The sequence below is a fragment of the Mustela erminea genome, chromosome 1 (assembly GCF_009829155.1).
Source record: "Mustela erminea isolate mMusErm1 chromosome 1, mMusErm1.Pri, whole genome shotgun sequence".
NCBI lineage: Eukaryota > Metazoa > Chordata > Mammalia > Carnivora > Mustelidae > Mustela > Mustela erminea.
This window is the reverse complement of record NC_045614.1, coordinates 165,202,244-165,229,931: the sequence shown is the minus strand read 5'-3', so window position 1 is coordinate 165,229,931 and position 27,688 is coordinate 165,202,244. Positions and strand designations below refer to the sequence as shown.

Here is a 27,688-nt window from a genome sequence, read left to right as displayed (position 1 = left end):
AGAGACGTGGAAGACGTGGCTCAGCTGGTTTTGAAGATGGAGGAAGGACACACTAGCTGAGGTGGGCAGTAGCCTCTGGAAGCTGGAAAAGGTAAGGAAACAGAATGTCTTATGAGGCCTTTAAAAGAAACATGGGGTGCCTGGGTGGCTCAGTGGGTTAAGCTGCTGCCTTTGGCTCGAGTCGTGATGCCAGGGTCCTGGGATCGAGTCCCGCATCGGGCTCTCTGCTCAGTAGGGAGCCTGCTTCCCCCCCACCCACCTCTGCCTGCCTCTCTGCCTGCTTGTGATCTCTCTCTCTGTCCAATAAATAAATCCAATAAATAAATAAAATCTTCAAAAAAAAAAAGAAAGAAAGAAAGAAACACAGCTCTGCTGACATCTTGATACTAGGATTTCTGAGGTATAGAACTATAAGATAATCAACTTGTGTGGTGTGACACCACTAAGGCTGGGATCATTTGTTGTGGCAGCAATAAGAAATGGATACACTCAGCTTTTTCTGTCTCCAGGACTTACCTGGCAATCCAGCCTGCTTTCTAGAGCCCTGAGATGGAGTGGACTGTGGAACTCCAAAATACAGCATTTTGGCTAAAGGCAATCATGTCTTAACAGACTTGAAAAGAGTTGTTTTTTTTTCCTCTCTTTCTCCTTTCCTCCCCCCCTCCCTCCTGTCTCTCTTCTTTCCTTCCTTCCTTCCTTCTTTCTTTTCTTCCTTTCCCTCCCCCTTGACTGCTTAAAAGAATTTAAGTAGAGGGCTTATACCAGGAAGACAGCTACTCCCGATTCCCAGAGACAACTTGCAAAATGCAAATATGTATGACATCTGCATGACATGCAAATATGTAGGTACCAAGCACTTGCTCTTCCCAGCTTTCTGTGAATTGTCTTCCTCCCCTTTGAAGTCCCAGAACCCTAACCCTCTTTGAAGTCCCAGAACCCTAACCCCTTCTCCTTAGCTCAGATGGCAAAAGAATCTCAGTTGCCTGACCGTCTGAGAGCCTCATATCTTTGGGATTCCCATACCTATGAAATTAACTTTTTTCCTCCTTCTGCTAATCTGCCAATTTAATTATAAACCCAGCCAAAGAACATAGAAGGGAAGAAGGGAAAAGTTTCCTCCCCTACGGCTCCATCACTCTGGACACATCAGAGAGCCGGTTGGTGAAAGACAAGTACCCAGTGTTTGTACAGGGTGACAGTTAGGTTTCTCACAAATAGTGAAGCATTAAATCCTCCATCTCCCTGCTGCCTGTGTGTAAGTGGTAGTCCTGTGCCCTGAGTCCAAAATACAGCTGTGCTGTTCCTGCCTGTGCTGACTCGGCCCTCCTCCGGTACTGATGAAGACCCTGGCTTCCTTCGCATAGTTGCTCTACAGGGGCCTCAAGCAACATGAGAAATAGGTCCAAGAGTCTCATCATGATGCAGGTTTTGTATCAAAAATGCACAATCAACCGACTAGAACAGGAAATAATTAATCAGGACATTACAGAGCAGTTAAGTATAATTAATTCATACAAAAGAATGTGAGTGTGCAGTTTTAGCTGCCAGAGTGATTTTTATTTCCCTGCAAATTTAGTTCAAGATAAACAAACACCAGAATAATCTTTTCAGGTTTTTCATGACTCATGGGTTATTTCCTCCTTTCTAGTTACCGAAAATATTATTAAACTCATACACTAACACCTCTAAGTTGAGCACATTCTGGAGAAAGGGCTCCCTGCTCCCAGTAAATGGGAAATTAACCCCTTCATAGAAATCACTTCCTGTATTTGTGTGTATGTGTGTGTTGGAAGATGGTACTGAATAAAAGCCGGGGGGATGTTTGATTTCTGCCCAAACATCTTAAGATCTGAGCAGAATGCCTAAAAAATTTATGTTGTGAAAACACCATCTAAGAAATTGACCAAATCTCGGGGGTAAACTTATTGATGCCATGTGGGTTTTCCTTTCCTCTTATCCTCCCCCCAACCCCCTCTGGCTGGAAATTCTTTGGGAGAAAAGAGGTGGAAAATATAAGGCAACGTGAGTTGGCTGCACAGCAGTGTTATTGCTCTTCAAGTCAGTCCTCCTGTCGTGGCTGGGGCATGAAAAAAGCAGAAGAGACAAGCCTTATAAGCAGGGTCTCATGGAGAGGTGGAAGACTTCATCACACAGAAATATTGGAGGGAATATTTTCTCCCCTTTGTGGCTCCAGAGGGCACAATGTGCCCTGCTGAGCTAGAACAACAGCACTGGGACCAGGCGATGGATGGTTAGTGTTGAGAAGTACAGATCCGTCACAGAAGCGATGGGAGAGGCCGAGCTCCAGATGCTGGCAGGGGCGGTGGGTTGCTCTTCCTGATTGACTCACTCCCTGGATCAACCTGATGACAAATGACAACCAAAGAGCTGTCTGATCTCTTTGGTTTGTAATAGCAGCGCCCTGTTACGGGACAGACATAAACATGCTCTGGCTTCTGATCGGATTCCCAGTGTAATGATACGCCAGTCTCCTAAGAGTCTTAGTTCTTACATTTGGAATCAGCCTAGCTCCCAAGAACTTTATTCATGATGCCCTTTGATTTCTACCTTCACTTAAGGTATAGTTTTTCAAGATGAAAGGTATGACCCATCAGTGGGTTTTGAAATCAATTTAGTGGGCCACAGCCAACACTTTTTAAACAAAGGAACAGAATTCTAAAAATCAAGAATATCTCACAAAAAGCAAGGGTGATAGTGTGTGAAACTTGAGTCTGAATGGTGATATGTGTGTGGATGTGTGTGCGTCTCTATCATTATCACAACATACACACTCACCTGCACAACTACGTGTATGTATGGGTTGTGCTGAAAATTTATTAAACGGTGATCAGAAGAGTCTGAAAGTGTCTGTTGTATGTATTGGCCATTTTAATGCCTGTCTCGCCCACAGAGATAGGCAGAGGAAGGCATAACGAACCTAGTCTATACTAGGAAGAGAAGCGCACAGAGCCAAAAAGAACCGAACACACGGAGATGCGCTAGGAGTGGCTACTCTGGTCCTGGCAGTGGCCTCAGACCTAGGTGATGCCCCTGGGAGGTCTGCTCATACGCTTGGCTCTTTCCCTAAATGCCTGTAAGAGACTTCTGGTTTCTTATTGCTATGTGTGTGCCCAGATGAGTTTCCTACGATATACGGAACATAACAGGATTCGATTAACTCCGGGATCTGTACAGACTCTCATGACCAATACAGAAGTAGATCGTGTGGGTACAGAAAAGGACCTGTTGGGCTCAGGTGATACAGTGATGAAAACGTGTGAGCACGGCGCTGGTGATGGCCTACAGCATGTCTGTTGACCAAGAGCTCGATGGAATCCCATGCTGCATTCGTATGTGTCCAGTTAAGTATTCTAGCTCTCCACTTAGCACTATAAATAATGATTTTTGTTGCAGTGATTCTTGGAGTCCCTATTCCCCCCTCCCCACTTTTTCTCAACAGAAACACAAGTTTCCATAATGCTGTTTTATTAAGGGAAATTTGCCCGGGTCCCCGACTCTCATATGACCCCAGACGACCGTGCTCCTGTTATTTGGGCCAACGCGAAGGAATCGCTCTTCCGTGTAATCAGATAATCAGAAGGACCTAAAATGGAACCACCGCATATCCAGGATCTCAGATTCATTATTTTTTTATGTACTATTTTTGAGGTAGTTTCAGTAAATGGTGCAGTCATTTCAGAAGTGCTGATTTTGACCTAAGCAAGTGTCATCAATAGTTAATAATATCGAAAGATTGAGACAACCAGGCATTAGGTACTTCCTAAGGAAAGCACCAAAAAACAAAAACAAAAACAAAAAACAAAAAAACCAAAACTAAGTTTGCGTAAACTTGAGCTCTCTGTACCTCTTTACATGCAATACAGAAGAAAGGTAAAGGAATTCAACAATGTCATGAGGGTATCATCAGCAGAACCCAAACCGCGGGAAACAACCTAAGAGACCTGGTCCCTTCAACATCACCACCACAGCAAACAGAGAAGAAGAGTACGTACTTGATCTGGAACCTCAGCGAAGGAAGTAAGAAGAAATAACAGAGCAAGACAGAGCAAGAGTACAGAGAGACTATTTATAGGATGATCAGGGAAATGTAAATCCTCAGTGGATATAAGATCATATGAGGGACGTATTAGTATTGATTCGAAGGGGATCTGATGATTTTTAGGGAGGTGTGATAATGCCGTCTTCATCGTTTTCAAAACGGATGCTCTTTGTCTTTTACACGAGAACATGGGAACATTCAGCAGTGAAATGCTCTGGCATCTGCGATTTGCTTCAGAATGAACCAGAGCTGGAAAGGAGTAGAGCAGGAAACAAGATGGACCAGAAGCTGAAAATCCTGCAGTCGGGTGATGGGAGTTCATCATAATACCCTGTGCTTTGGTGTATGCTTGAAATTTCTCCTATGACAGAAGTTCAGTGCCTCTTTTACTGAGGTATTTGTTCTTCTAACAACATACATTGAGATCATGTTGCACACAGAATATCGGGGATGTGAGAACAAATCAGTGCTCTTCTGTACACACTTCTTATCATTACTTTATATTTCTTTTTTCTAAGATGCCGTCGCTTTGAAGACACACAATTATTTGAATTGCAGCTTCGGAATTCTCCTGACTTGAAGGTCAATCATGTAGGGTGCGGGAGAAGAAGAGAAAAGATTGCCGTGTTAAAATTGCACATCGATTTTTAAGACACACCTTGATTTCAGAGTATCTAAACTCTGTATTTTAGAATAAAGGAAGAATGGTGATTCTTATTTTCTTTTGGATTTAGAGTAAATATTTGGTCATAAAACCTGAACGTTTCCTAAGACAGGATATATTGTGTTCCATATAACTGTGGTCTTTGATGGACATTTTCTTCTTTTTTTTTTTTTTTTAGGTGTGTCAGAGTCCAGCCATCGAATTGAAATAGGTTAATCTGGTCTTATCACCAGCAAGTGTGTCTCAGTCATCTGGAAGAAGATACTGACAGAAGAAGTCAAGTATGGGTACAGTCTTTAGAAACTATGCAGCTGGTTTAAAGGCTTCCAGAGATTCAAGGTGAATTCAACAGTCTGAGACCAAAAAAGGTTTCTCCGGCTCGACCTTCCCATGCACAGCTGCAGAGAACAGAGCCTGGGCTTTGCGCCAGAAAGAACTGGGTTGAAACCTGGCTCTATCAGTTCCCAGCTGGGTGACCTTGGATGTGTTTCTTACCCTCTCTGAGCCTCACGCCCCTCATGAATAAAATAAGCAGGAGAAAACCTCTGCTGGGGGTTTCAAGATTTAAGTGAAAGAACAACATATACAAAAGCACCTAATGCAGTGTTAGGATGCATTAGGAACTGAAATTTTCGCCATTTTTCTAGAACCCAGTTCAGGCTCCACCGGCACACACGATAGGTGGAAGTTTTGCCGTCTTTGGACGGGTACCTGGAGTTAACTGGTCATTCTGCAGAGCTGTCATCTGGTGGATATGTTGCCAAAGAACTGAGCTTGGGTGATGACTCAACCACAGCCTGGGTGGCTTACACAACAAACACTGATTTCTCACAGTTCTGGAGGCTGGGAAGTCCTACCGCAACGTTCTGGCAGATTAGGCATCTGGTGAAAGTCTTCTTCCAGAATTTTCTCTTCTCTTTTTATAAAGGGCATTACTCCCATCACAAGGGCCCCACCCCCTTTACGTAATGCAACCCCAGTCATGTCCCAAAGGCCCTGCCTCCAGATCCCAGCACAGCGGGCTCACATTCTGTCCATAGCAGCTGAATTGGCTGCTTCCACATGGACTTGGAACTTCAGACACAGAAGCCACAGAACATTCTTGGGATTTTCTGCGGGTTTGACTCAGGCTCAGCAAAGGGGCTCCTCTGTGGATCCTATGGCCTCGTCCAGGAAAAACTTCATGCCTGTCTAGATACCCAGCATGTAGTCTGTGCTTACCAAATAGAGACGGAGCCAGTGTGACTGGAGAATGGACCCCCAGACTCCACATCCCGGGCAGGCCATTTGCCCCCTCCATGCCCGTGTGGTGGGCTGCTCTTTTCCTAGGACGTTTGTACGTCCTCTGTGCCTCGTGATATTATCGATCTGGCTTCTCTGCACCCTGGCTGAGTGATGTTCCTTCCATTTCAGAGCTCGGATGAGTGTTTATCCCTTTCCCCAGGCTCTCCCTTCTGGGAACCAGGTAGCACTGGGCAGCCCTACATAGAAAACCAAGAGACCTTCTGGCCCGTCCGTGGACGCCGCGCCTCCTCGTCAGGCTCACTTGGCAGTGGCTGGCAGCGGCCACCCCACAGGCAGCCGGCCCGCAGCGGGCACACACCAGCTGGCTCCCCTCCCTGCATCGCCCCATCTGCTAGAGGAGGGGGACTCTGGGGAGAGGAGCTGGCCTGCTTCCAGTCCGAGGGCTAGTGTGGGTGCATCCTGCACACAGAGTGGAGAGAAGGGAAGGGGGTTGTGGGGAAGGGCATCTTGTGCTCCCTGCGGGGGCGGGGTGGGGGTGGGGAAGAACAAGGAAACACGCCTTATCAACACCCCCTCTAGCCCTGCTGGTGCTAGTATCCCATCCTGTCAGTGAGTTCACTACCTGTCTGAGCCCGAGTTTCCTTATCTGTGTGAAAGACGGAGAAGATCATAATAGAAATTCACATTGTGAGTACTTCCAGCAAACAGGCTCAATTAGTTTACCAAATTCCCACCTGCTCTAAGACTGCTGGATGGGATTGATGTCGGCTGCAGGTGATGAAGCAGGGGCTGAAGACAACTGAACTCCTGCCAAGACGAGGTGCCAAGGCAACCCTGCCCTGACCTTCGATAATTCTGGAAGGGGAAGGCCTGGAGAGAAGTCGCAGGCTATCTGCTGATTTCCATCCTCCTGGTTTTCCAGGGAGAGGATGAGAATAAAATGCTTTTAAGAGCCAGGCCAGGTAACACCGGTGAGTGGAGCGTGCTGGGGATTTGGGTGGAAAACACTGGCCCTGCCCTGTCCTTCCATAGAAGACACGTTCTCTACTTGCTGGTAAAGCACATGGTCCTCTGGGTATGTTTTATTTTCTCATTGCTCATGGATTCATGAGTACAGAGAAATCATCTCCCTATTACAAGTAAAATACTAAAATGCAGGCTCAAGTAGCGGCTGTGGAAGGAGCGGTGAAGACCTGGGAGAGTTTGCACCCCACCCGGAAGGGCAGAAGCTGGGCCACCCCCGCTGGTCCGCGGGGCCTGTGAGCGTGTGTACCCAGTGTGGCTACATCTTCCCCTTCAACAGTAGCTGGAAATCCAGATTTTTTAAAATGTAGAACCTCCTCTTTCTGTTGGGTTTTCTTCTTCTTTTACTGGTACAAATGTTTAAAACCCTGTAATACACCAAATAAAACCCACCTGCGGTGACTCATTGGCATCCCACCTTCCACAGAGTATCCTGAAGGTTGAAGGGTTCTCGACAAATCACTCCAAATTTGGCCTTCCAGGTAGCCCTCCCAGTGTAGCAGGGAGCCTTGGGAATCTCAGTGTCTGGGAGGGCCATGTCTTTGACCTTGACCTGGGTCTTGGTCAAGGTCTCGACCAAGGGTCGTAGACCTCAGGGGATTCCAGGGCACAGGCGCAGGCTGGACAGATGGCGATCTCCTTGTCAGCAGCATTTTTTTCCTGGGGTCTTCACGTCACCCCGAGGTAGTTGGTGGGGCACCGGCTCCTTCTGTAAGCCACATCCTGACTTCCCCTTGGGTGGAGATTAGAGAAGAAACACTTTCCTATTGTCCTGACCAGCCTCATGGCAGAGATGACGGGATAGTAGTGCAGGGGTGAGCCCTGGCAGCTCCTAGGCCAAGCCCCTCATCTTATACATGTAGAAGCTGAGATGCAGAAAGCCCAGCCACCTTGTCAGCGTCCCCAGCTCCTTGGTGAGAGTTGAGGAGCGGGAGCCTAGTTCCCGCCTCACTGCCAAACGCTGTCTCCTACAGCTAGACACTTCCGCCCCCACTGGGCACATGTCACTCCTCCCAGCCTTCTCTACAGGCTAAGTGGGCCCTGGAATGGACTATATAGGGCCAAACGATCAGAGCTGAGGCTGGGGAAGCTGGGGAAGGCCCAAAGGAAAACAGGTGGGGGCTTTGGGAACACTCTTTTGTTGCTCTCCGCATGTGAGTGGAATTCGCCCCATATCCATCCGGGAAGAAAGGTATGTCGCTTATTTCATCACCAGCGTCTGGAATCATCTGTGCCGGCTGAGCCTATTAGACCATGCCAAGCAAATCTGGCCTGAAGACATGCCCTGCCAAGGCGTTTCCTAGGGTCCGCAGGGGTTTGCACAAGCGGTTCCCGCAGGCGGGGCAGAGAGGCAAGGTCAGGCTGCGCAGGGTCTTCGGCTCCCCCCATCCTTCCCACAGAGGGCTTGAAGCCTGCATACTTCACACTCCCGCCCAGGGTTTGCTACTCTGATGGCAGGTTTCCTGGAGGTGGTACATGGCCTAGAGAACGGCTCTTCCTAGGATTCCTAACCTGTGATCTGCTGTTTGATCCTAAATCACTCACCATTTATTTATTTATTTATTTATTCATCACAGAGACACGGAGAGAGAGCACACGCAGGAGGAGCTGCAGGTAGAGGGAGAAGCAGTCTCCCCGTGGGAGCCCAATGCTGGGCTTGATCCCGGGAGTCTGGGATCATGATCTGAGCCTCAGGCAGAAGCTTTTAGCCAACTGAGCCACCCAGGGATCCCCTAAATCACTCACTTTTTAAAAAATCAAGAGTGTAGGGGTGCCTGGCTGGCATAGGTTATTAGGTGTCTAACTCAGTTTCGGCTCAAGTCCTGATCTCCGCATCATGAGATGGAGTCCCAGGTTGGAGGATCTCCCCCTCTGCTCCTCCTCACCCCCTCCACAAACAAATAAATAAATCTTTAAAAGAAAAAAAAAAAAAAGAAGAAGAAGGGGAAAATATCCAAGAGCTTCAACTCTATCCAGAAATAATCTAAAAGATTATTCTGTATTATTTGTACTCAAAAAGGTACAAATTTTGAAGAAAGGGGGAGTTGTATGGATTTAGATTTTTTTCTTTCACTGACTGAGTGAGTAACATTAACTAAACCCTAGTTATATTCCACTCAACACCTTTGTCTACCTTAACTCATGGAGTCCTCAAACCACGTCTGGAAGGAGGGATTCTTATTTTTGTTTTTGTTCTTTTCCTATGTAACCACTGGGGGAATCAAGGCTGGGAAGCAGTCAGACACGTACCAAACCGTCCACTGCGGCTCAGAGGGTCTGTCTGTCTGATTCTGGCCAGAAGCTCAGGCCCTCGCATGGCGCCTGTTAGGAGCAGGTTCTCAATAAATAGCTGCTAATCTGTTATGCCCAGGGTGGCACAGTGAGTGGGGGACGAGACTTTTCTGAAAGATGAACAAAGACCTCACAGGATGAAGAAGGAGAGAAAGAGGTCTGCCTGATAATCATGAAATCAGAAAGGTTCACATGTCACAACTTCTGTCTTCCAAAGGCTTTGAGGTGTCCAACAGTTACCTGGCATATCCATCCACCCATCCGGGCAACATTGCTGGCACATGGGGAGACACAAGCCCAATGCACAGCCCAAGGGGTCTCAATGCAGTGGCCTCCTGCCCTCTGCTTCCTCCTGTGCTGCTGGAGTCTTTGGGTGCCTTGAGGGAGAGGGCCTCCGCCTTCCCCATTCTGCCCCCGAGGAGCGGCCATGACTGAACTCGACAAGGAGGGTTAACTCAGATGTGACCGTGGGTTCTCAGTAGGCGGAGAGAAAACAGCTTACAATGGCCTGTAGTAAGGTATTTAGACAAAGCATGAGGGAACAATTCCCCAAAACTGTCTTCCACTCAAAATCTGACCTTTAATAGATCCCGTGTTTTCTAGAACACTGCAGGAAATTGAGCTGAAAAGAAGCAAAATCTCAGGTAAATGCTTTGCTCAACATTTCTGTAAAACTTTTATTATCAGAAAAACAACAAATGAATAATTTTGGCTATTGCTAGAGAGAGAAGCTTTGCTTATTATTAGCCCAATACGGTTATCTTTTCATCAAAATCATGAGGTGAAAATAGGGGAAGTGGCTTTCCAGTCACAAGGCTCCCTGGAGATTTCTACCTCCAAGCTGGAGAACTAGAGACCTGGAAAAGGCAAGCCATGGGAAGTTCACACGAGACTCCTACATTCACCCTTGCTGCGACCTGTCTTATGAGTTTGGATGAGACTCAGAAGTCTTGATTAAATGCAGGTGACAAGGGGTCCTGAGTTGAGTTTTCTCATTTAACATTAGACTTCCTTAATTTAAGCAGCTCAGTAAGAAACAAGACAAAAGAGAGTCTTGCTTTTAATTAAACATACAGATATACATTTACTAGTTTCACTGAGATATTGTTTAATTTCTGTTAATGCTGTGGATTTTTTTTTTCTTTCCATAGAAGAGCATTCTTGTTAATCTTGCTTGGATGCAATTAGTTGTGCTGTGTTTATCTTCCTGGCTTCACAGTTAATTTCAGCATAGAACCAATTTATTTATACTTTTCACTGCTCAGAGCATCCTTCCTACTGAAAATCCGTTGACCGTGCCACGATCCACGTTATACTTTTATTCGGGGTGGAAGGAAGTGAGGGATTGGTTTGGAGGAAGAAACGAGACAGGGGGCGTCTATAAAATGCTCGTCATCCGGTAGCGTGGAATGGCGCTGTCCCCAATGGAAGGCACGGGCACCCACTTTTGGGTGTGAATATGGCGCTGTGGTTGGCTCTCCGCATCCCTTTCTGTTCCCTCGGAAACAGATGACAGACCAAGAAAAGACTCCAGTGTAGTTACTGCATTTCTAAACACTCAACAAACATAAACAGCGAAGCATCTTTTAACAGACTGTGACATATTGATTCACCATCCATCTCTTGCCAAGTTAGGAGTCAGGAGCTAAAACATCGACATAGGACAGCCCGGATTCCCTCTCTATGGGGAGTGTATAATATTGTAAGCATTAAAGGCTTAATAGAAAACCAGGCCTTCCAATTCACTGGGGGCCTTTAATCAAGCCCTCTCCAAAGCAGGTTTCCACACTCTGCACACAGGACAGGCCACGTGCCTCACTTGGCGTTTGATCCCCCCTTGAACTGGGCATCGTCCGTGGCCATATGAGGAGGCGGGGGAGAAGGAAATGGAAGCTACTTCCAATTCACGGCATGTCTCCAGCTGCCTTTTTTGCTTTCTACAGCCACCCAGGATGGCGCAGAGGCTCTGATCATTTTAGAGAATGCGCTGATTACAGTTTAACCTAAGCCTTATCAAAACCCCCCGACTGCAAATTGTGAAGTCTTGTGAAATACTATTCCATTTGTGAAATACTATTTACCAGGCCTCAATATTTTCCACATCTATCTTCACTCCTATATACTTGGATTTAGTTTCGACTGGTTATTAGCCTGAAGGCTGCTCTAAGTTCTTCACCCAAGTATTCCATCTAGCGTGATTGGAGGGCCTGCTCTTAACGCATTTTGAGACGTCTTGAGAATCAGCCACTGACAGAAATGCATAAATGGATGAGCTGAGGAAAACTGGCAGGAGCAGGGCTCCAAAGACCCTCCTTGTGCTACAAGGACGAGCTCCTCTTCCGTCCTCTGTGCATTCTGGGAGAGGGTAAATAGGATTACCCACTCCCCTTCTCGAACGTCCCCTCCTGTACTCTGGTTTCATGAATGGACCCAGAGGGTGTCCTGACAAAAAATTTTGCTTGGAGTGCCCACGTCTGCAGTGTAGCTGCCCTTGTCACATCGTTTTAGACTCCCCGTCATGTTCTATTTGTTTCTTTGGCAATAACCCTGCATAGGAAAATACATACTCCACTATATGTTATGCTCACCTCTAGACTGTCATGCCAGGTCCCCCCCCCCCGCCCCCCCGCCCCTTAGCCCATGTTTAATAAGAAGAGGAAAACGAGAAATAGCTTACTGTTCCTGAGTGCTTACGTTGGGTCAGGCACTGTGCTGAGTACCTCGCGTGCCTGATGTCTTTCAGTGTTCACATTGAATCTTCTTTTGACGAATGAAGACACAGAGGCACAGAGAAGTCCGTTCACTTGCCCAGGGTCACACAGCTGGGGGCCGTGCAGGGGCATGGGGTGCTCTGATTCTGCATCGTTGCCTCTCCTCTAAGTTTCTGCCCTGACAGCTGGCTCCAGGTTCCATCTGGGGCTCAGACGAGGTGGCATATAGCAGGGGAGGAAGCATCTCGACTCCAGAGAAAAAGAAACTATCAGGAAAACTGAAACTTCTGCGGCCTTCTTTCAAGAGTCAGAATACATGCGCTGAACTGTGCTGTAGGGCACTAATGACTTGGCTGATGAATGTGGCCAGCGTGGCCAGTACTGTTTCCCAGGCTGACCCTAGGCCGGTTTTCTCTCCTTACTCTCAGACTAATAATCGGATTTAAATCCCTGACAGGACTCTAACACCAGTCACCCTGGGGGTGTTCTAGATTTCTTTACAATTGCTTACGTAGATTTCATTTTAGAAAAAAGCCCTTTGAAACAATAAGTAAGTTACACTCAGCAACAGCTTTAAGAAAAAAAAAATCTATTATCTTGTCGGGTCTTTGGAAGAACACATGCTGCTCTCTCTCTCCTCACCTTGAGATGTCAGCCCTTATTTTTATCTCCAAGTTGAAGAATGAAAACCCCCGGGAGGACCGGAGAAGGCTGGCTCCTCAAATCCGGCTTTCATCCGCATCTGTGTCACCGCCAGGCTCCTCTGGATGGCATCCAGGCCCTTGGAATCTGTCGACTTGGGAATTGGTTGTTTTTTTTTTTTTTTTTTTTTCTGTTGTGGGTTTTTGGTTTTGTTTTGTTTTTGTTTTTGTTTTTTTAAATAAACTTGTCTTTTGCGTATAGTACAAATGATCGTGGTGGCTTTCTCAGGGGAAGACTAATACACTGTTCGCTATACGAATGAATGACTCTCTCAGCCCTGCGCCCAGTTGCTTTGAGCAAGGCATTTCAAGGCAGGGTTTTGCATAGAGCTGTTTACCCACATCCGGCACCCACAGAGTTTGCGTCCACACGGGCAATGCTTGTGGTCACAAATGTGGCTCCTCTCCGTGCAAGGGCACCTGACCTGAGCAGGCCCTTGGAGTCCTTTGAGGAACAGGATCAAGTTCTGTAAGTCAGTAACTGGCTCATTAACACGAGTTAAAGCGACTGAGTGGCCTCCCAGAGGATCTGGTCGCTCAGGAAAAGTCTGTTCTGAGACCTTCCTTTCACTATATCACGGCTCTTTTGGAGGCTCCCAGGTGCTTTGGGGGAGGGACCTAGTTGGGTCTCTCTCCCAAGTCTAGTCAGTTCACTTAGCAAAGAAAAATGATTCTTGCCAGAAGTCCCAAGGATGAGGTCTGGTAATTCTTCTGGTCAAACCTTTTGACTAAATGTCTTCCAGGAGACTGTATTTAATACTTTGCCAGAAACATAAAAATAATATGAGAGGATTTAATGTTACCAAGTGTGATGCTTTTAAAAAGATAATTAAGAAAATTTTTTGGTGTGGTTTCATTCACAATTCTTTTGGGCAATGACTAAATGCCCCACAATCAGCTTAAAGCCTAACAAAAAATTCCATGATTTTCTGACAACTTTCTCTGAGTGAAAATGGGAACAACTGATATGTGTTGATGCTCTCAAATATATCCCCACAGAGGATCCAGAGTAGCATTTTCTACTCCATTTAGTAACAGTTGTTACCAGAACAATCCCTGTGGATACCCAGGCATACAGCTAAAGATCTGAGGAGATATGGACTCTGCTGAATCCAGGATAATCAAATTTTTAAAAATCCAAGATATATACTGAACCAATTCAACTGTGAGAATTAAACACTTGATAACATCGCAATAAAAAAATTTTTTTTTTCAGTTAACCAAATACATGCATTCTCTAGCTTGCAAAAATGGGGTTTATGAACATTACATTCTAAAAATATCTGGTTGCAGAGGGGGTGGAAATTCCCTGGAGAGTGAGAAGTATTACTGAGGGTGGGGAGTGGTTGTTGTGCCACCACAGGACTTGCACCCAAGGCAGTGGGAAACCTATCCTACAACCAGTAGCGAATGAGGTGTAGCAGTGGAAGGGCAAAGATTCTAGTACTTTCCAGTTGTCCTCAGCGTGAAAGATATCTCCCCACACAATCTGGTACATATGCTGAAATTGCTAAATTGCTATATATTTAAAAAGTAAATAAGTAGAGAGCTTCCATGGAAGATATATTCCATATTTTAAGCAAATTACACTTAAATTTTGCCAACAGTCCATTTGTTTAGGATGTCGATCAGCTTCTGTATGTTGTCGGTTTAATCTTGAGGAATTTTGCAGGCAATTTAAAGAAAATCAGGAAGTGAAACAATTGTTGTCTCTTCTGGAAGACAGGTCGATGATCAAATAAGATTATGCTGGGGGGAGGAGCCCGGAGCCTTGCACCGCGCCATGTGTAGGACAACATCTAGAAGAGAAGAGCAGCCGTTCTGCAGATCTGCAAATCCAGCACGGTCCTTGGCATCGAGACTGACATCAGACGGCAGTTTTCAGACTTCTACCTTAATTCTCTCCAAATTGGACCGCCTTAGCAAACATTTCTCACTCATCGGTCCCTCACAACTGGCTATTATCAGAGTTGAAAGGCACCCGCATTCTAGGCAAATGACTGACTACAGGAATGGGGGTGCTCAGTGAGTGGGTTCTCATGATTAGGTCCAGTCACTTCTATGCAGTCATTGGTGCTGTCTTCAACATTAAATAACCCAATTATCCATAACTCAGGGTTAAATACTTCATTCTCCTCTCCCTTCCCCTGGCCCCCCGGGTTTGGTGGATGGGTGCCTGAGCATGAAGCTTGCACACACAAAATAAACACGGGGCGTAGCGTTCTGGCACAACCTCTGCTCACACCACCACAGTCAGTTGTGCTCAAACCTCTGAGCTACTGGTGAAATCACGTCCTATATGAATGGTGTTACCATAATCTGGCACTTTCTAAAGCTATCAGACTTGAGGCCTTGAGCTGGAGAGGCGCCTCTCAGAAATGAAACCCAGTTGTATCTGCAAGGCACCTCCGTGGGAGTCCTAATCAGGTTGAGTACAGTTCCTGCTACACAGAGCAGCCCTCAGTGCAGGAGGTAGGCCATTTAAATGCTTTCTCAACTCCATTAGTTACTCCTGCTGAGAGTGAAAAAGTCCTCATACATGCATAAAAAAATTTAAATTGCCTATGAGGTAAGACAGGAGATGGTACTTTGCTGCAAAGTATTATTTTCCATCCCAACAGTCGACAATCACACCTACAATGCAGAATCGTGGAGTACGTGCAAGGCACGCAGTGCCGACTAGGAAGGCTGTGCTCCAAAGTCTAAAGTCATCTCATCATCTGGTACCAACCCCCCAACTCGGGCTGCAGGTTCACTTCCCCTCAATCCCCACCTGCACCCCAGAGGGCACCCATCGTCTCCATTCCAGCTAGCGAAGGGAGTTGGGCCCGTCTGCTGGGAGCATCAGGGGTGCCTGGCGTCGCTGAGTGAGAGTGGGAGGCTGGGGACCCAGTCACAGCACGGAGATGGAATATGGGGCCGGACAGGACTACTGAGCGAGAGAAGCCCTCTTTCTTCCTCCCATGTTCCCTGACCTTGGCAGCAGGTGGGTCTCGGACGGCAACGGTCTGTTTTCCTATCACACGCGACCTCTGAAGGCCGGCGAGAGCTAGCCTGAGAGCTGGGGAGACCGGGGATCCGCAGGACACCGTTTTGAGGCCCATATCCAGTTTGTGCACCTGTGTTTTCAATTATGCTAGCCGAAAAATCCCATTTTTCTTAGATACAGGTTTTCTTTCACTAGTAATTGAAATAATCCTAAGTGACAACCAGTTAAAAGGGAGAACTTTTTAAATGTACAGCTCAGTGCTGAAAGAGGTTTCTCTCTGCAGGTGAGGAGGGGCACGGAGATGTCGCGAGGCGGCCTGCCAAGATTCTCTGCTGGTCAGCAGGACAGCTAGGACCGGAACCCAGGGCTCCTGCTTTCCCAAGTGACGTTCACACCAGACCGTGGGAGAATTCAACATGACAGACTTGCTTAAAACTTGTTAAAGCTTTGCTCCAATTAAAAGTTTGCTTATTGGCTAATGTACTTTAAAAAGGAATGTATAAATTAATATTTTAAGTGATCCTTTGCATTGTTACCTAGAATATGGACAACTTGAAGATACAATGAACTAACTTTCTTTGGAATGTGTTTGTGGTCTGCTTTAACAGCAATAGAAACAGTCCAACAAAATAGCTTAAAATGTTTTATTAAGTATATATAATATTACAGGGTAATATTTACAAAGTTATGTTTTTAAATAAAAAAAGTATCTTGGCAAAGATTGCAGATATTCAAAGCTTCAAACAGTGATAAATTGATTTAATACATATAAAAAAAACCTTTAACGGTAACACAGCTGTAAAACAACTTTGGTCTTTAAATCACTGCAAAAAATGGCTACTGACAAATAGCACACCTTTAATTGCTATGGAAAAAAGCCCCAAGAGAGGATCTTGCACATAGCAACACTGGAGTTTTCTTTATTTAGAATGGTTAATGGATATTTATATGATGTAGGATCTAAATCTTAACAATGGCTTTTTGTAAATAATGCTCCATTTAATAAAACAGAAATGTTTCCTTCTCTCACCAACCCTGATGACAACACTTAAGATTCCACTGATGTTACCTTACAGAGAAGCTTATTACAAATACTCTCTTTTCGAAAAGGCTAAATTTATGGGAAAGCTGGTTTTAAATGATAAGTAAGAGCTGTCAAAAGCCAAAGGCAGGAAAACTTCCTGTTCACTGCTTATCTCTTAAAAGTTACCTGGATTATCCCTATTAGCTACAGAAAATGACTTAACAAAGGACCCCAGTGGGTGATGGCAGTTAGTGATTTTGAAAATATGACACATGTGAAACTAAGGTTTCTAAATAAACTCTCCATTAGATGAAACGTAATAAAAAGAGAAAGGGTCGTCCAACAATCATTTCTCCGGTTTCCAATGGCAGGTAAGTAAAGGAGTATGTATTTCCATACACATCCCACAGATCTGTTTTTGAATATCTCTTTTAGGACAAAAAATATCTAGAAGGTGATATAAAGCTTGATTCTTAATGAGATGAGGAGTAAACTTATCACTTTTTGAGCTTTGTAACTCAAATCACAATTTGTTTGGTCATTTACTAAATTGACTATAGCATCCTGGCATGAGCATTATTGTCATTTTTTGGGAAGGCCCCATTTTTTGACATTCTCAAAAATTTAAACAAAACAGACCTGGAGTTTCCAGGTGAAAAGTCATCCTCTTTTAAGGTTTTCAGGGCACGTGAAATTTGTCCAAAAAAGAGAACCATCTAGATCACCTTACTGAAAATAGTGGGGAATCTGCATATAGCCAACTTCCAATCATCCAACTTATGCACTGAACACCTAATGTATGCAAAACACTGCAGGAAGAGAAAGGGGAGGCTCTTGCCATAATAGAATTTCAAAATTGAGAGAAGCAAGACAAAAAAACGGACAGAACTCAGCAGACACACATGAAGTACTAAGAAAGGTGAAAGATGAAAAGATGAAAGAGGCAGTGACATGGATGGGGCTAAGCTACAGATGAGAGCCAGGAGGGAAGGGAGGGGCGGAGGACAATGTTTTGAAGGAGACAGAAAATTGGATTTGACCAACAACACTGGAAAAGTTGTTGCAAAAATGACAAGTGGCACCAGAGGGTGCACACTAAATAAAATCAAGCGAAAGAGTCAATGGCACAAATTGGGATCACTGAGTAAAAAGCAGGTTGTCGGAGTCGGGGATGGATACGTGATGCTCAAAACATTGTTAACAATTCTCCTTTGGTGTGACAAAAAATTGGGAGCCACTGCAGGTCTGATTTAAAGGGAATGGACTGGCCCAATGATGCCCAAGCAAGAGGCTTCCTGCTGCTGTGGTCCCTTTTCCAGAGAAGCTGACAACTAGTACGAGCAAGAGTTGATGTCACCTGGCATCTCTCTCCTGCTTCCCCTGTGCGTTGTCTAGGGCAGTGAGTGCCTCCAAAGACAGGCAGTGTTTAAGAGAACACAAAGGGTGGTGGATGGGTCCCAAGGCTGAACCCCAAATAAATGAGACCTTACTGCATATTAAAAGGTACAACTTTGAGCTTATAAAAAAGTTTGCTATAAAGATTTTCATGCCCTACTTTTTCTTAACAGAGAATAGGTATCTGGATTTTTTTTCAAGTCCATCTGCTTTTCTCCTCCCTTCATCAAAATTGATTTCTAAAGTAACAAACAATATTAGTAAAATATATTTTCAGAGGAAAAAAGAGCAGCAAGAGCCATCAGATTTATATAAAGGAATACAGCTCCCTCTACATATGATAATATTTTGGACAGCAACACAATTAGGGAAGAAAATACTTTTTTTTTTTTTTTCCAAGAAGAGCTGTCTTCATAGTCTGCTCAGTTTTCTGAGAAGCATCAGCAGGTCAGAAGGTTTGCCAGAGGCAAACCACTTGGTCCCAACATGAAATATGACAATTAATTTGGCATAAAAGAGGCACATGGGAACATTCAGTGGACTAAGAAATAACTATTAGTTATGTAACTACAGATATGAATTTCTTATTATTATACAGACAGGAAGAATTACTAGTATTTTTAGAGGGTATTGTGAGCAGTCAAAAAGCTTGGCAAATTACCTAGAAGTTTTTGAAGTTTTAAGTGATCACAGAGTTGCATCCAATATAATCCCGCCCAATAAAGATTTTTTTTAATGTTGTTACTAAAAGCATGAAATTAACATGTGCTCTCCTGTAGGTACCCCACTGTTGTCCGTACAGAAGATGCATGTGCCTATCTTATACATATGTGTGCACACGTGCGCGCGCGCGCACACACACACACACACACACACACAGGAAGAAAACGAGTGCTAAGAAGCTAAAAGTACTCCAGGCGATCATGACTGTCAGAACATTAATCTTCTAACGGGGGTAGGAAATGTGGAAGGTTTGCCTTACTTTCGGATCTCAGAGTGAGGGGCTTACGGAGGCAGGACTACACAAGGAAGATGATGAGTGTTTATCATGCAACACAGATACAACAGTAACAAAACCACCCTGTATTGGGTGGGCTTGTCAGCCTGACGGGGACACACATTATGTTGCCATGCAGGAGACTCATAGTTCAAATCTCAATCTTGGTTTTTCATGCCCCAGATCAGAAAAGAAGTGAAGAAACACTGTAGATTGTGCCTTCAAATCCGAGGAAGGAAATACATATGTTACAACCATCGCTATTTTTGCTGTGTGAACATAGTTCTCTGAGAATAAGTCTGGCTCCTTTCTGCAATGATGCTACCGTGTCACTGGACCATGTTCAAAGAGGAGAAAAGGTGCTACATCTTGCACAGCAGAAGCAAATACCAGGAGGACAAGAGAGGATTTAAAGGGTTGTGTGAATAAAAGAAAAACACATCCATCAATAAAATTACCCTAAACCTGGAAAGGATTCGTTACACTGTATGTCGGAGAAGAATGTGTGAATGGCAACCCCCAAGAATGAAGACCGTGATCTCCTGCCGGATCGCGGCACATGGAGGCGGCATTCAAGACGTTCCCAAGCGTGCTCCTATCTGTACTTCAATTCGCTATTCCCTTGACCCAGAAGTGGTACAAACGGTATCTGGCTAACACCAGCCATAACTGCCAACCTGGCTGTGAATCTGGGATTGCTAAGGTTCTATGGAAGCCACTGTTCTTCATAAGCCTCTCTGGGAAACCACGAGGGTCGCACCAGGTAATTCTCACCCTGAACCAATTTAAACTGGTGACCTAAAGTCAAGAGGCCCGAGGATCTGAAAAGGATCATTCTTGGAAGTTGGCCACTCTACTCTTGCCCCTAAATGAGTAAAAATAACAACAAAAAACTGGATCTCAATTGGGCACACAACACAGATAATAATTCTTTTATTAACTACATTACAAATGCTTTGAATAAAAACTTAACTGTAACAATAATCATTTAATGGTCAATGATTAATTTTTTTCCACAGATGAGAACCAGTTATTTTTCTTGTTTTCTTCTCCTGAACAGTGAATCAAGGCCATGGTGCTCAAACACAATTGTATTCCTTTCACGTCTCACTACTTTCCAAATCAGAGTCCATCACTTCATTTCAGTTACTCTGGAAAATTGAAAAATGAACATGTAATCACGACTCATATCTATTTTCTACACATTAACAAGTTGATGTATTTTTAAAAAACTGGAATTGTCACATATACGATATCTAAAAATAAAGGAAAAGTATTTAATCTTAGATTTGCAAAGGTCACAGACATAAACCTGGCAAATCATCAGCCTTTTTAGTTGTAGTAAGTAAAAGGCCAGTCAATGCCAAATGAAAAAAAAAAAAATCAACAAAGTCTGGTAATCTCAGTTTGCTGGGTTAGCTGAAAAGCCAAGTGATGTTGATTTTTCAAAGCAAAAGATATTGATTACAGAGTAATGTTCTATCCCATTCATTTCAGACCTATATCATTTAAGTAAAATAAAATGTTGATTTGGGCCAGGAGAAAGAGAAAGTGGTACTGTGGTCAATAGAAGGTTAGTTTGAAACTCACTTACTGACCAGGCAAGACACACTGTGAGCTACAAGCCCACCAGAAACACAGGTTTTTTTTAAACCAACAAATTCTAAACAGCTAAATATTAGCAAAATTAAGGGAGTTTCAAAGGCCATCACAGATTTTGTGTGCTATAAACACAAAAGAACTACTCTATGCTACAGTGGTTCTAAAGAAAGGAAGAGATACTTGAGGCTCTTGTACTAGTTTTCTGAAAACAGAGGAGTTTCATTTCCTCATACAGCTGCAGAAGGGTGACACTACAGCAAGAAGATAGCAAGGAAATTAAGAAATAAACCATGAGAACGTAAACATGGATAAACCATGCCATAATTCCAGGGACCAGTTCTTTTTTAAAATATCACTTCGTTTATTCTTACCAACTCCAATTTTTTTTTTTTTTTCAGAGGGTGGTGGTTGGCAAACAAAACATACATCTTTGTTAATAAAAGCTATGGTTGTGACACAAACTTACAAAAGTGGAATCACTCTGTGATTCCCTGTTGGACATGGCCTAAATAAGCCTTGTTTTAAACTCTGTCCACCAAAACACAATCCGCATGTTTTTAATCTCCTGCAAAAACTGCTCTCAGGGGAACGAAGCCCCTCATGTTAAAGGCTTCACTTTGCCACAGAGGTGAAGAGGTAGGTCATGGATATTACAGCAGTAAAATAGCAAACTATTTACATGATTGACAAATATCAAAGGTATGAAGACATTTTTGATAAGGTAAAAACATAAAGTTATTAAAATGTTAACAGAACTGAAGTACCACAGAATCTTAAGGGACAATCAAAATGAATACTTCTAGTACTCAATAGCTCAGACTTAATTATTATTTTTAAAAACTAACAAAGATGCCCTTGAAATAGTCAACAAACATTAGAATTTATTAGCCCAGAGTTCCAAAACAAGAAGCAAAAGCTCGAGCTACCCAACATTTCTCTCTTAAATCCTCTCCCATAAGGACAGAACTGAGTCCTGCCTAGAAAAGCAGAGATACTAAGTCCCCATGAATTAAATGCAACAGGTTGCCAACACAAGCACAAAAGAAACTCTGTCAAGATGATAAAGATTTGTGCCAGGTTATCTATGCGTCTTCTAAAAAGCATTTAAAAGTTACAGGCACCAGATACTGCCGGTGAAAAATGTTTTTGAAAAAGCAGTAATTCCTCTTTACTATGCATGAACAATATGACTGGAGGGTCGGATGAGTGACACCCGACAGCTTTTCCTGCACTTGTCTTACAACTTTGAAGAGATTTAAGTTTTACAAATCAAGACATGCAGACCTTTATGATTTGACAGTGTCCCTTTTACATACAAGAAAGAGCATACTTTCAAGAAGCCACTTTATTTCTTTTCAGTGTTCTTATTTTAACCGATCTATAATTGTAGGTGCATGTTATACTTACCATCATTCATCATTCCTTTTGATTCTTTAAATGCTAAGAATTAGTAACAAGCCAAGCAGGCAGTTAGTAAGATTCCACAATTAGAAATCATTTCTAAATAAGTAAATATGCAGTAATATCATGCTAACTATTCCACAGCTATAAAGTCAAATTAATTTTAAGTTTATTACTTTATTACAAAAGTCTTTCTGTGGATCATACCCACAGACTCCACAAAGGAAACAAAGTCAGTTGGGAACACAGATCTAGATTTAGGGAGAAAGAAAGTGAGATCCTTGGTCTCATTCCCTGGTAACAGCCTAAATCTGAAACTTATAAATCCGAAAGTGAAATTAATTGAGATTCTTCTCTGTTGTGGGTGTTATGCTTCATCTTGGCTAATATAAGACAAATGTCCCCTCGCCCAAATATTGCTTGGCCAGAGCAAGCAACTCTGGAGAGATAATGAACAGTGCATTCTTCTCAGAAGTAAGTACAATAGCAGTACTCCGAATAATCAAGAAAAGAGGGGTCAAGGCAAAAACAAAACAAAACAAAACAAAACAAACCTAGATTTCTCCCAAGGCACAGATGGAGCATTCTAACTGCTTTGGGAGGCTAATCAAATTATGATCAGGTAATAGATCAAGAAAAATATACAAGTTTGTAATAACCACATACCATTAAGGGGCTCCTCTACAGCTTTCTGGAAAATATTTAAAATATATTTACGTAAAAATGGAATTTATTTCATGTCCTTTTATACTAAAATTTATAAATGCTAACATTTAAACTATATAGTAAAGAGTGAATCTTACAGTCTGAAAACAGAATAAGGCAATAAAAGTTAAAAAAACAAAGCTTGCCAAGTTTATCTAATAGTTTAATAACTGTATTAATTTTAAGCAGAATTTCCCACCCATTCTGCTTCTTTTAGTTCAAGAAATTCTAACTTCCCAAAAAGTGCAAACATAAATAGCAATACAAACATAAATGAAAGAGCTAAATAAGAGGTGAGACCAAAACAAAATCATTTTCAAATCATGCAAACTGAATTCAGTAACAAGGAAAGAAAATGTGTTAAGATTTAAGGGTCCAATGGTTGGATTATCTCCAACAGAGGCACTTTAAACACTGCTGGCTGTTGGTGACCAATGTAGCTACAGCACCCATCTTTTTAGCAGAAACACCTGTGGTAAGATTTACCTCTAAGTCCCCCTTGCCTCTCAGGCATGTCTTTTGAGGCTCATCAGGCCTAAGGAATATATGTAATCTCCACTTCCTGCCACAGACAGGAGTCTTGATTTTGGCCTTCCAGATAGAACTATTACTCCTTTCTAGAAGGTGACCTCTCCAGACCTTCTTTCAAGAAAATAGTTCTTGGGCATGTCCTATAACCAGTCTCTACAGGTTGTTGTTGTTGGTTTTTTTTTTTTTTTTCCACATGCTCATTTATCTATTTCAGTTTATCTCTTAAATTTGCTCCTTTTCTTGGAATTTTCTTAGATAGCTTTAAAGGTATCCAAGACATAGTGAAAATTACAGTACAGTACAGAGGAAGAAAAAAATACTTACAAAATGAGGGAAGAAGGGAAATAAATTACAATTCAGAACAGATTTGTTCCAGAAATATTTACATTTATTTTATAGATTATTTTTAATGAAATCAATTTCACACAAATCTCTCTCCCTCAGGTTAAAGCCTGAAATATCATGTTGTATATGCACATCAAATGGAGCCAATGGGTGAGCAGGATACTGCAGTCAGCTTCCTTCAGCAGAGATAATAACCATTATTCTTACACATGAACTTTCCAGTTCTGAGAAGTGAGAAGTCACTTGAATAGTCAGCCCAATCTTAAGGAATCACTGATTCTATTCTATTGCACTATCATGACCAAACAGGTTTTAAAACAGAGTTGGATCTATTCATGCAAAGTCATGAAATGACTTCTATATTCTCTTATTCTGATGTTATACTACTAAAGAGAGAGCAGAAGTCTTCAACATCTCTATGACCATTCCTCAGTCAAAACCATCAAGTGATCATTCCCAATTCACTTAAGAAAGTTTAACTTACCCTAGGAGGTTGTATAGTCTTCTGATTGGAAGCTGATGTAATTAAAAATTGAGAAAATAAACTGAATAAATTATACAAATGAAGGCAATATAATGTTTCATTTCAATGACCATATAATGATTAATTTCAAATGATTATATGCATTGATAGAATAAAATGATCAAATGATTCATCCACATCAAATTATGAACATCTATCTACCTTCTTTCATTTGCACATGTTGTCTTTCCCCCAAATCAGCCACTTGTTACACTTCTTGTTGAAAAATGCTATCATCTGTTCAACCCCATTGTGGACTCTACACCCTTCCCTAACTCAGCCCAGCCAGAAAGTAGACAAAACGTGGAAATGACCAATCTCCACCGGCTACTTCATTGCCTGCCCTTAGCTCACTGTTCTTGTCCCTTGTAGCCCAGTCTTTTCTTCTGCTTCCATCTTTCCATTTTCAAAGCTCCAAATAGCTAACAAACTAAAGAAAATATTCAGATCCTTCTGATTTTAATGAATTATTCTAAGCAGCTAGTTTTAGCCACAATCAACTTCTTCTCTATGTATTCCTACTCAGCTTTCCAAGTTACCCTTGGCACTGCTTCTAAACAGACTGGTTAATGGAGATGAAGGAATACAGGGCATGAAGAAAGTGACAAATGGAAAAAAATATTACTCTAGATGCATGGGGAAAAAGAACTTCCTTACAAAAGCCAAGTGAGAAGGTCCCAGAGCAGCTCAAGCCAGTCTTAAATACAGAATGAGTACTGCATAATCAAAAGCATCAAGCAGCAACATCCTGTGAGCCTGTCGGTAGGAGGGTGAGGGCTACGGGACAGTCAATTATACTGTCCTGGGGGTTGGAGAGAAGCCTGGATTTGATTGTGAGCAGACTCAGGCAAGCCCCAGGGATTGCTCCAGGGTTCTGTGCTCCCTACTTATAGCTCCTCCTCCTCCATGCCCACCCCTAACAAGCTTCCAAAACTGATGGGCAATGGAAGTGAGACCCTATCCAAGGGCAGCCAGTGTACAAACTAGCCAGAAGCTGAGACACTCTCTCAGAGACCACAGCAACTGACTAGCTGAAAACCTTTTCTCTCCCACTGGAGCACTTAGAGAAGAAACAGAAAGAAGACCAGAAAGTTGGGAGATGGAAAGAAAGGTGACAAGGAGACAGCAAGCCAGGGGAGGAGCTCAAGGCTTAAAGACAAAGGTAATAGAAACTACCAGTGAGAAGACAAGAATAAAATACAAGATAAGGCCATAAAGAGGAGGATAAGCTTGTAGGGAAAGAATCAGAGAGGAACTTGATAATAAAACTGACAGATGGGCACTGACTAACTCCTGTTACTTAGAGGGTGACATGATGGCTCAGTTCTTAGAACTGCATTGGATCCTTCCAATTCCTAAACTGCTTACTGTTCTAGTCCCGGTGAAGCCTGCCTGTGTCCCAGCTCTCAGGAGATTCCCTTCTCTGTTAGTATTATGGGTTGCCTTAAAATAAAGCTCCCTTACTAGATGCCCCTGGGGAGTGGTATGATCCTGGCAGCCAAACAAGAAAACCACATTTTAAAGTAGTATGGAGTGGGATGCCTGACTGGCTCAGTCAGTAGAGCATGTGACTCTTGATCTCAGGGTTCTGAGCTCGAGCCCCACGATGGGTGCAGAGATTACTTAAGAAAAAAATCTTAAAAAAAAAAACAGTAGTAGGGAGTGAAATGGGTTGGGAATGTGGGTGGGTGAGTCACATTTAGCAGTCCCCCAAAGAAGCCAGGAAGAATTACAGAACTTCGTTAAGGATCATCATTGTAGCTACGTGTGTATACAACTTACTTCAACTAAACCATGCCCTCTATGCTCTATCAAGGAAAAGAAAACAGCTGTGAAAATTTCTGACTGGTCGTGTGAAGGGTCAGAGGTTAAGATTTTAGGTCTACATTTTCGAGATCATAAATTTATTTATCAGAATTATTATTAAGAACTTCCAAGTAACTCCTTTTCTGTCCTAATAATGTGTAAAGAATAGTTTCTGAGTCCCAATTCTCAGGTCCAAGGAATATCAGTTTGTCTAGACCACTCTGAAAAAGACCTCCCTAAAGAACAATGATGAAGAAGGAAAAGAGTCAGCTGTGCTTCCTCTAATACTGTAAGATCCAAAAGTACAGAAGTTCATTTCATTTGAGTTAATCTTCTTCCATAGACATATGATCATTGTGACAAAATTACTGTGCTTTACTTGCTACTATCATGGTTCTAAGGCACTGACAGCTACACATATGTATGTAGTTAAACATATATATATACTAAATATATATAAATACATATGTAAACTATCTATTTTATACATATTTATAAATACACATTATATAACATATTTTATGTAATGTATATTTATATAATATGTATTTACACAATATATTTATTAAATATAAATACATTTATTATATATAAATTGTTTATTATATATAATATATTTATATTTATTTTATTTATTTATTTATTTTTAAACCACAAGCCTTACAGACTCCATACAAGCTCCCTTGCATAGTTTCTTCTTGATTTATTCTTCTCTCCCTGAAACACCTGACCACACAGTACAAATGTTTTTCTAGGTTTTGAATTTTCAGGACTATTTTTCCTACTGATATCAGACTCACCTTTCCTTAACAATGGGCTATAAACTATCACTAGATTTTATATATATATATATATATTTCTTTTCCATGTCATTCTAAAACAACTATGATGTTATGGTAAATGTGGCTTCTGTATACTACTAAGTTGATTTGTATCAAGACATATTTATATGTACTTCTATGGAACTAAGTGGTAATGACTTTAAAAAAATGAACAAGCACTGACTTATAAATAATGGATACTGATGTCACATACAAACAACAAGCCTAACTCTAGTGAGTTTAGTAAGTTCTACTTAATTTTCTGTATGATCTCACATTGTTATTGTTTCTAGCCTGAATTTCATTCTGCAAAACTTAGATGCTTCCAGAAACAAAATGAAATGCAACATGGTTTAAAAAGACCACAAGAAATGAAATTTAGAAATCTTACTTCTAGAGCAACCATTAAGGCTACAAATTTAAGCTTGGAAATCATAAAAACAACAAAAGTTAAATTTCTCATAGGGTCATTAACTTACTCTTGAAGTTAGCTTGGATTTTTAACAAAGACAACAACAACAACAAAAAACCCTGAGGATTTTACTGCATTTAAGTCAAGACACATTCATTAAGCTTTTCCAAAACAGAGCATCAGCAATGAGTAAAATTTATTTTGGGAACATTTACAATTTTTACCTCCTGATAAAAATGCTAAAATTTGCAACCTTAATGTTACAGATACTCACACTTATACATTAAGATTATTTTAAGAAAAACACATCAATTTTCCCATTCTACCACATTATCTAAAGAGCAAGTTTTCTGTACCTTTTCTCTTCTTGCCCTTCAACTGACCGAAGGTGTGCCTCTGAATTCTGGCATCAGACAAGTTGATTTGGAAAGTTAACTTAGA

General features: G+C 42.4%; 1 protein-coding gene across 6 annotated transcripts in view; it reads right to left on the bottom strand.

The window, feature by feature from the left end:
* Positions 1-17,908: 17,908 nt before the first annotated feature.
* CD47 (CD47 molecule) overlaps positions 17,909-27,688 on the bottom strand; it is a 47,405-nt gene continuing 37,625 nt past the window's right edge. Inside the window, exons 8-11 of one of the 6 annotated variants that reach the window (XR_004287245.1) lie at positions 27,604-27,650; positions 24,170-24,201; positions 22,771-22,795; positions 17,909-20,252 (exon numbers count right to left, since the gene is read on the bottom strand). Coding sequence is in view for 4 of the 6 variants with exons in the window: in XM_032349930.1 (XP_032205821.1) it covers positions 20,248-20,252; positions 22,111-22,143; positions 22,771-22,795; positions 24,170-24,201 (95 nt within the window). In the remaining 2 variants the exon portion in view is untranslated. Of the gene's footprint in view, positions 20,253-22,110; positions 22,144-22,770; positions 22,796-24,169; positions 24,202-27,603; positions 27,651-27,688 lie in introns of all 6 variants that reach the window. The other 5 variants (XM_032349930.1, XR_004287246.1, XM_032349939.1 and 2 more) reach the window with 5 other exon arrangements.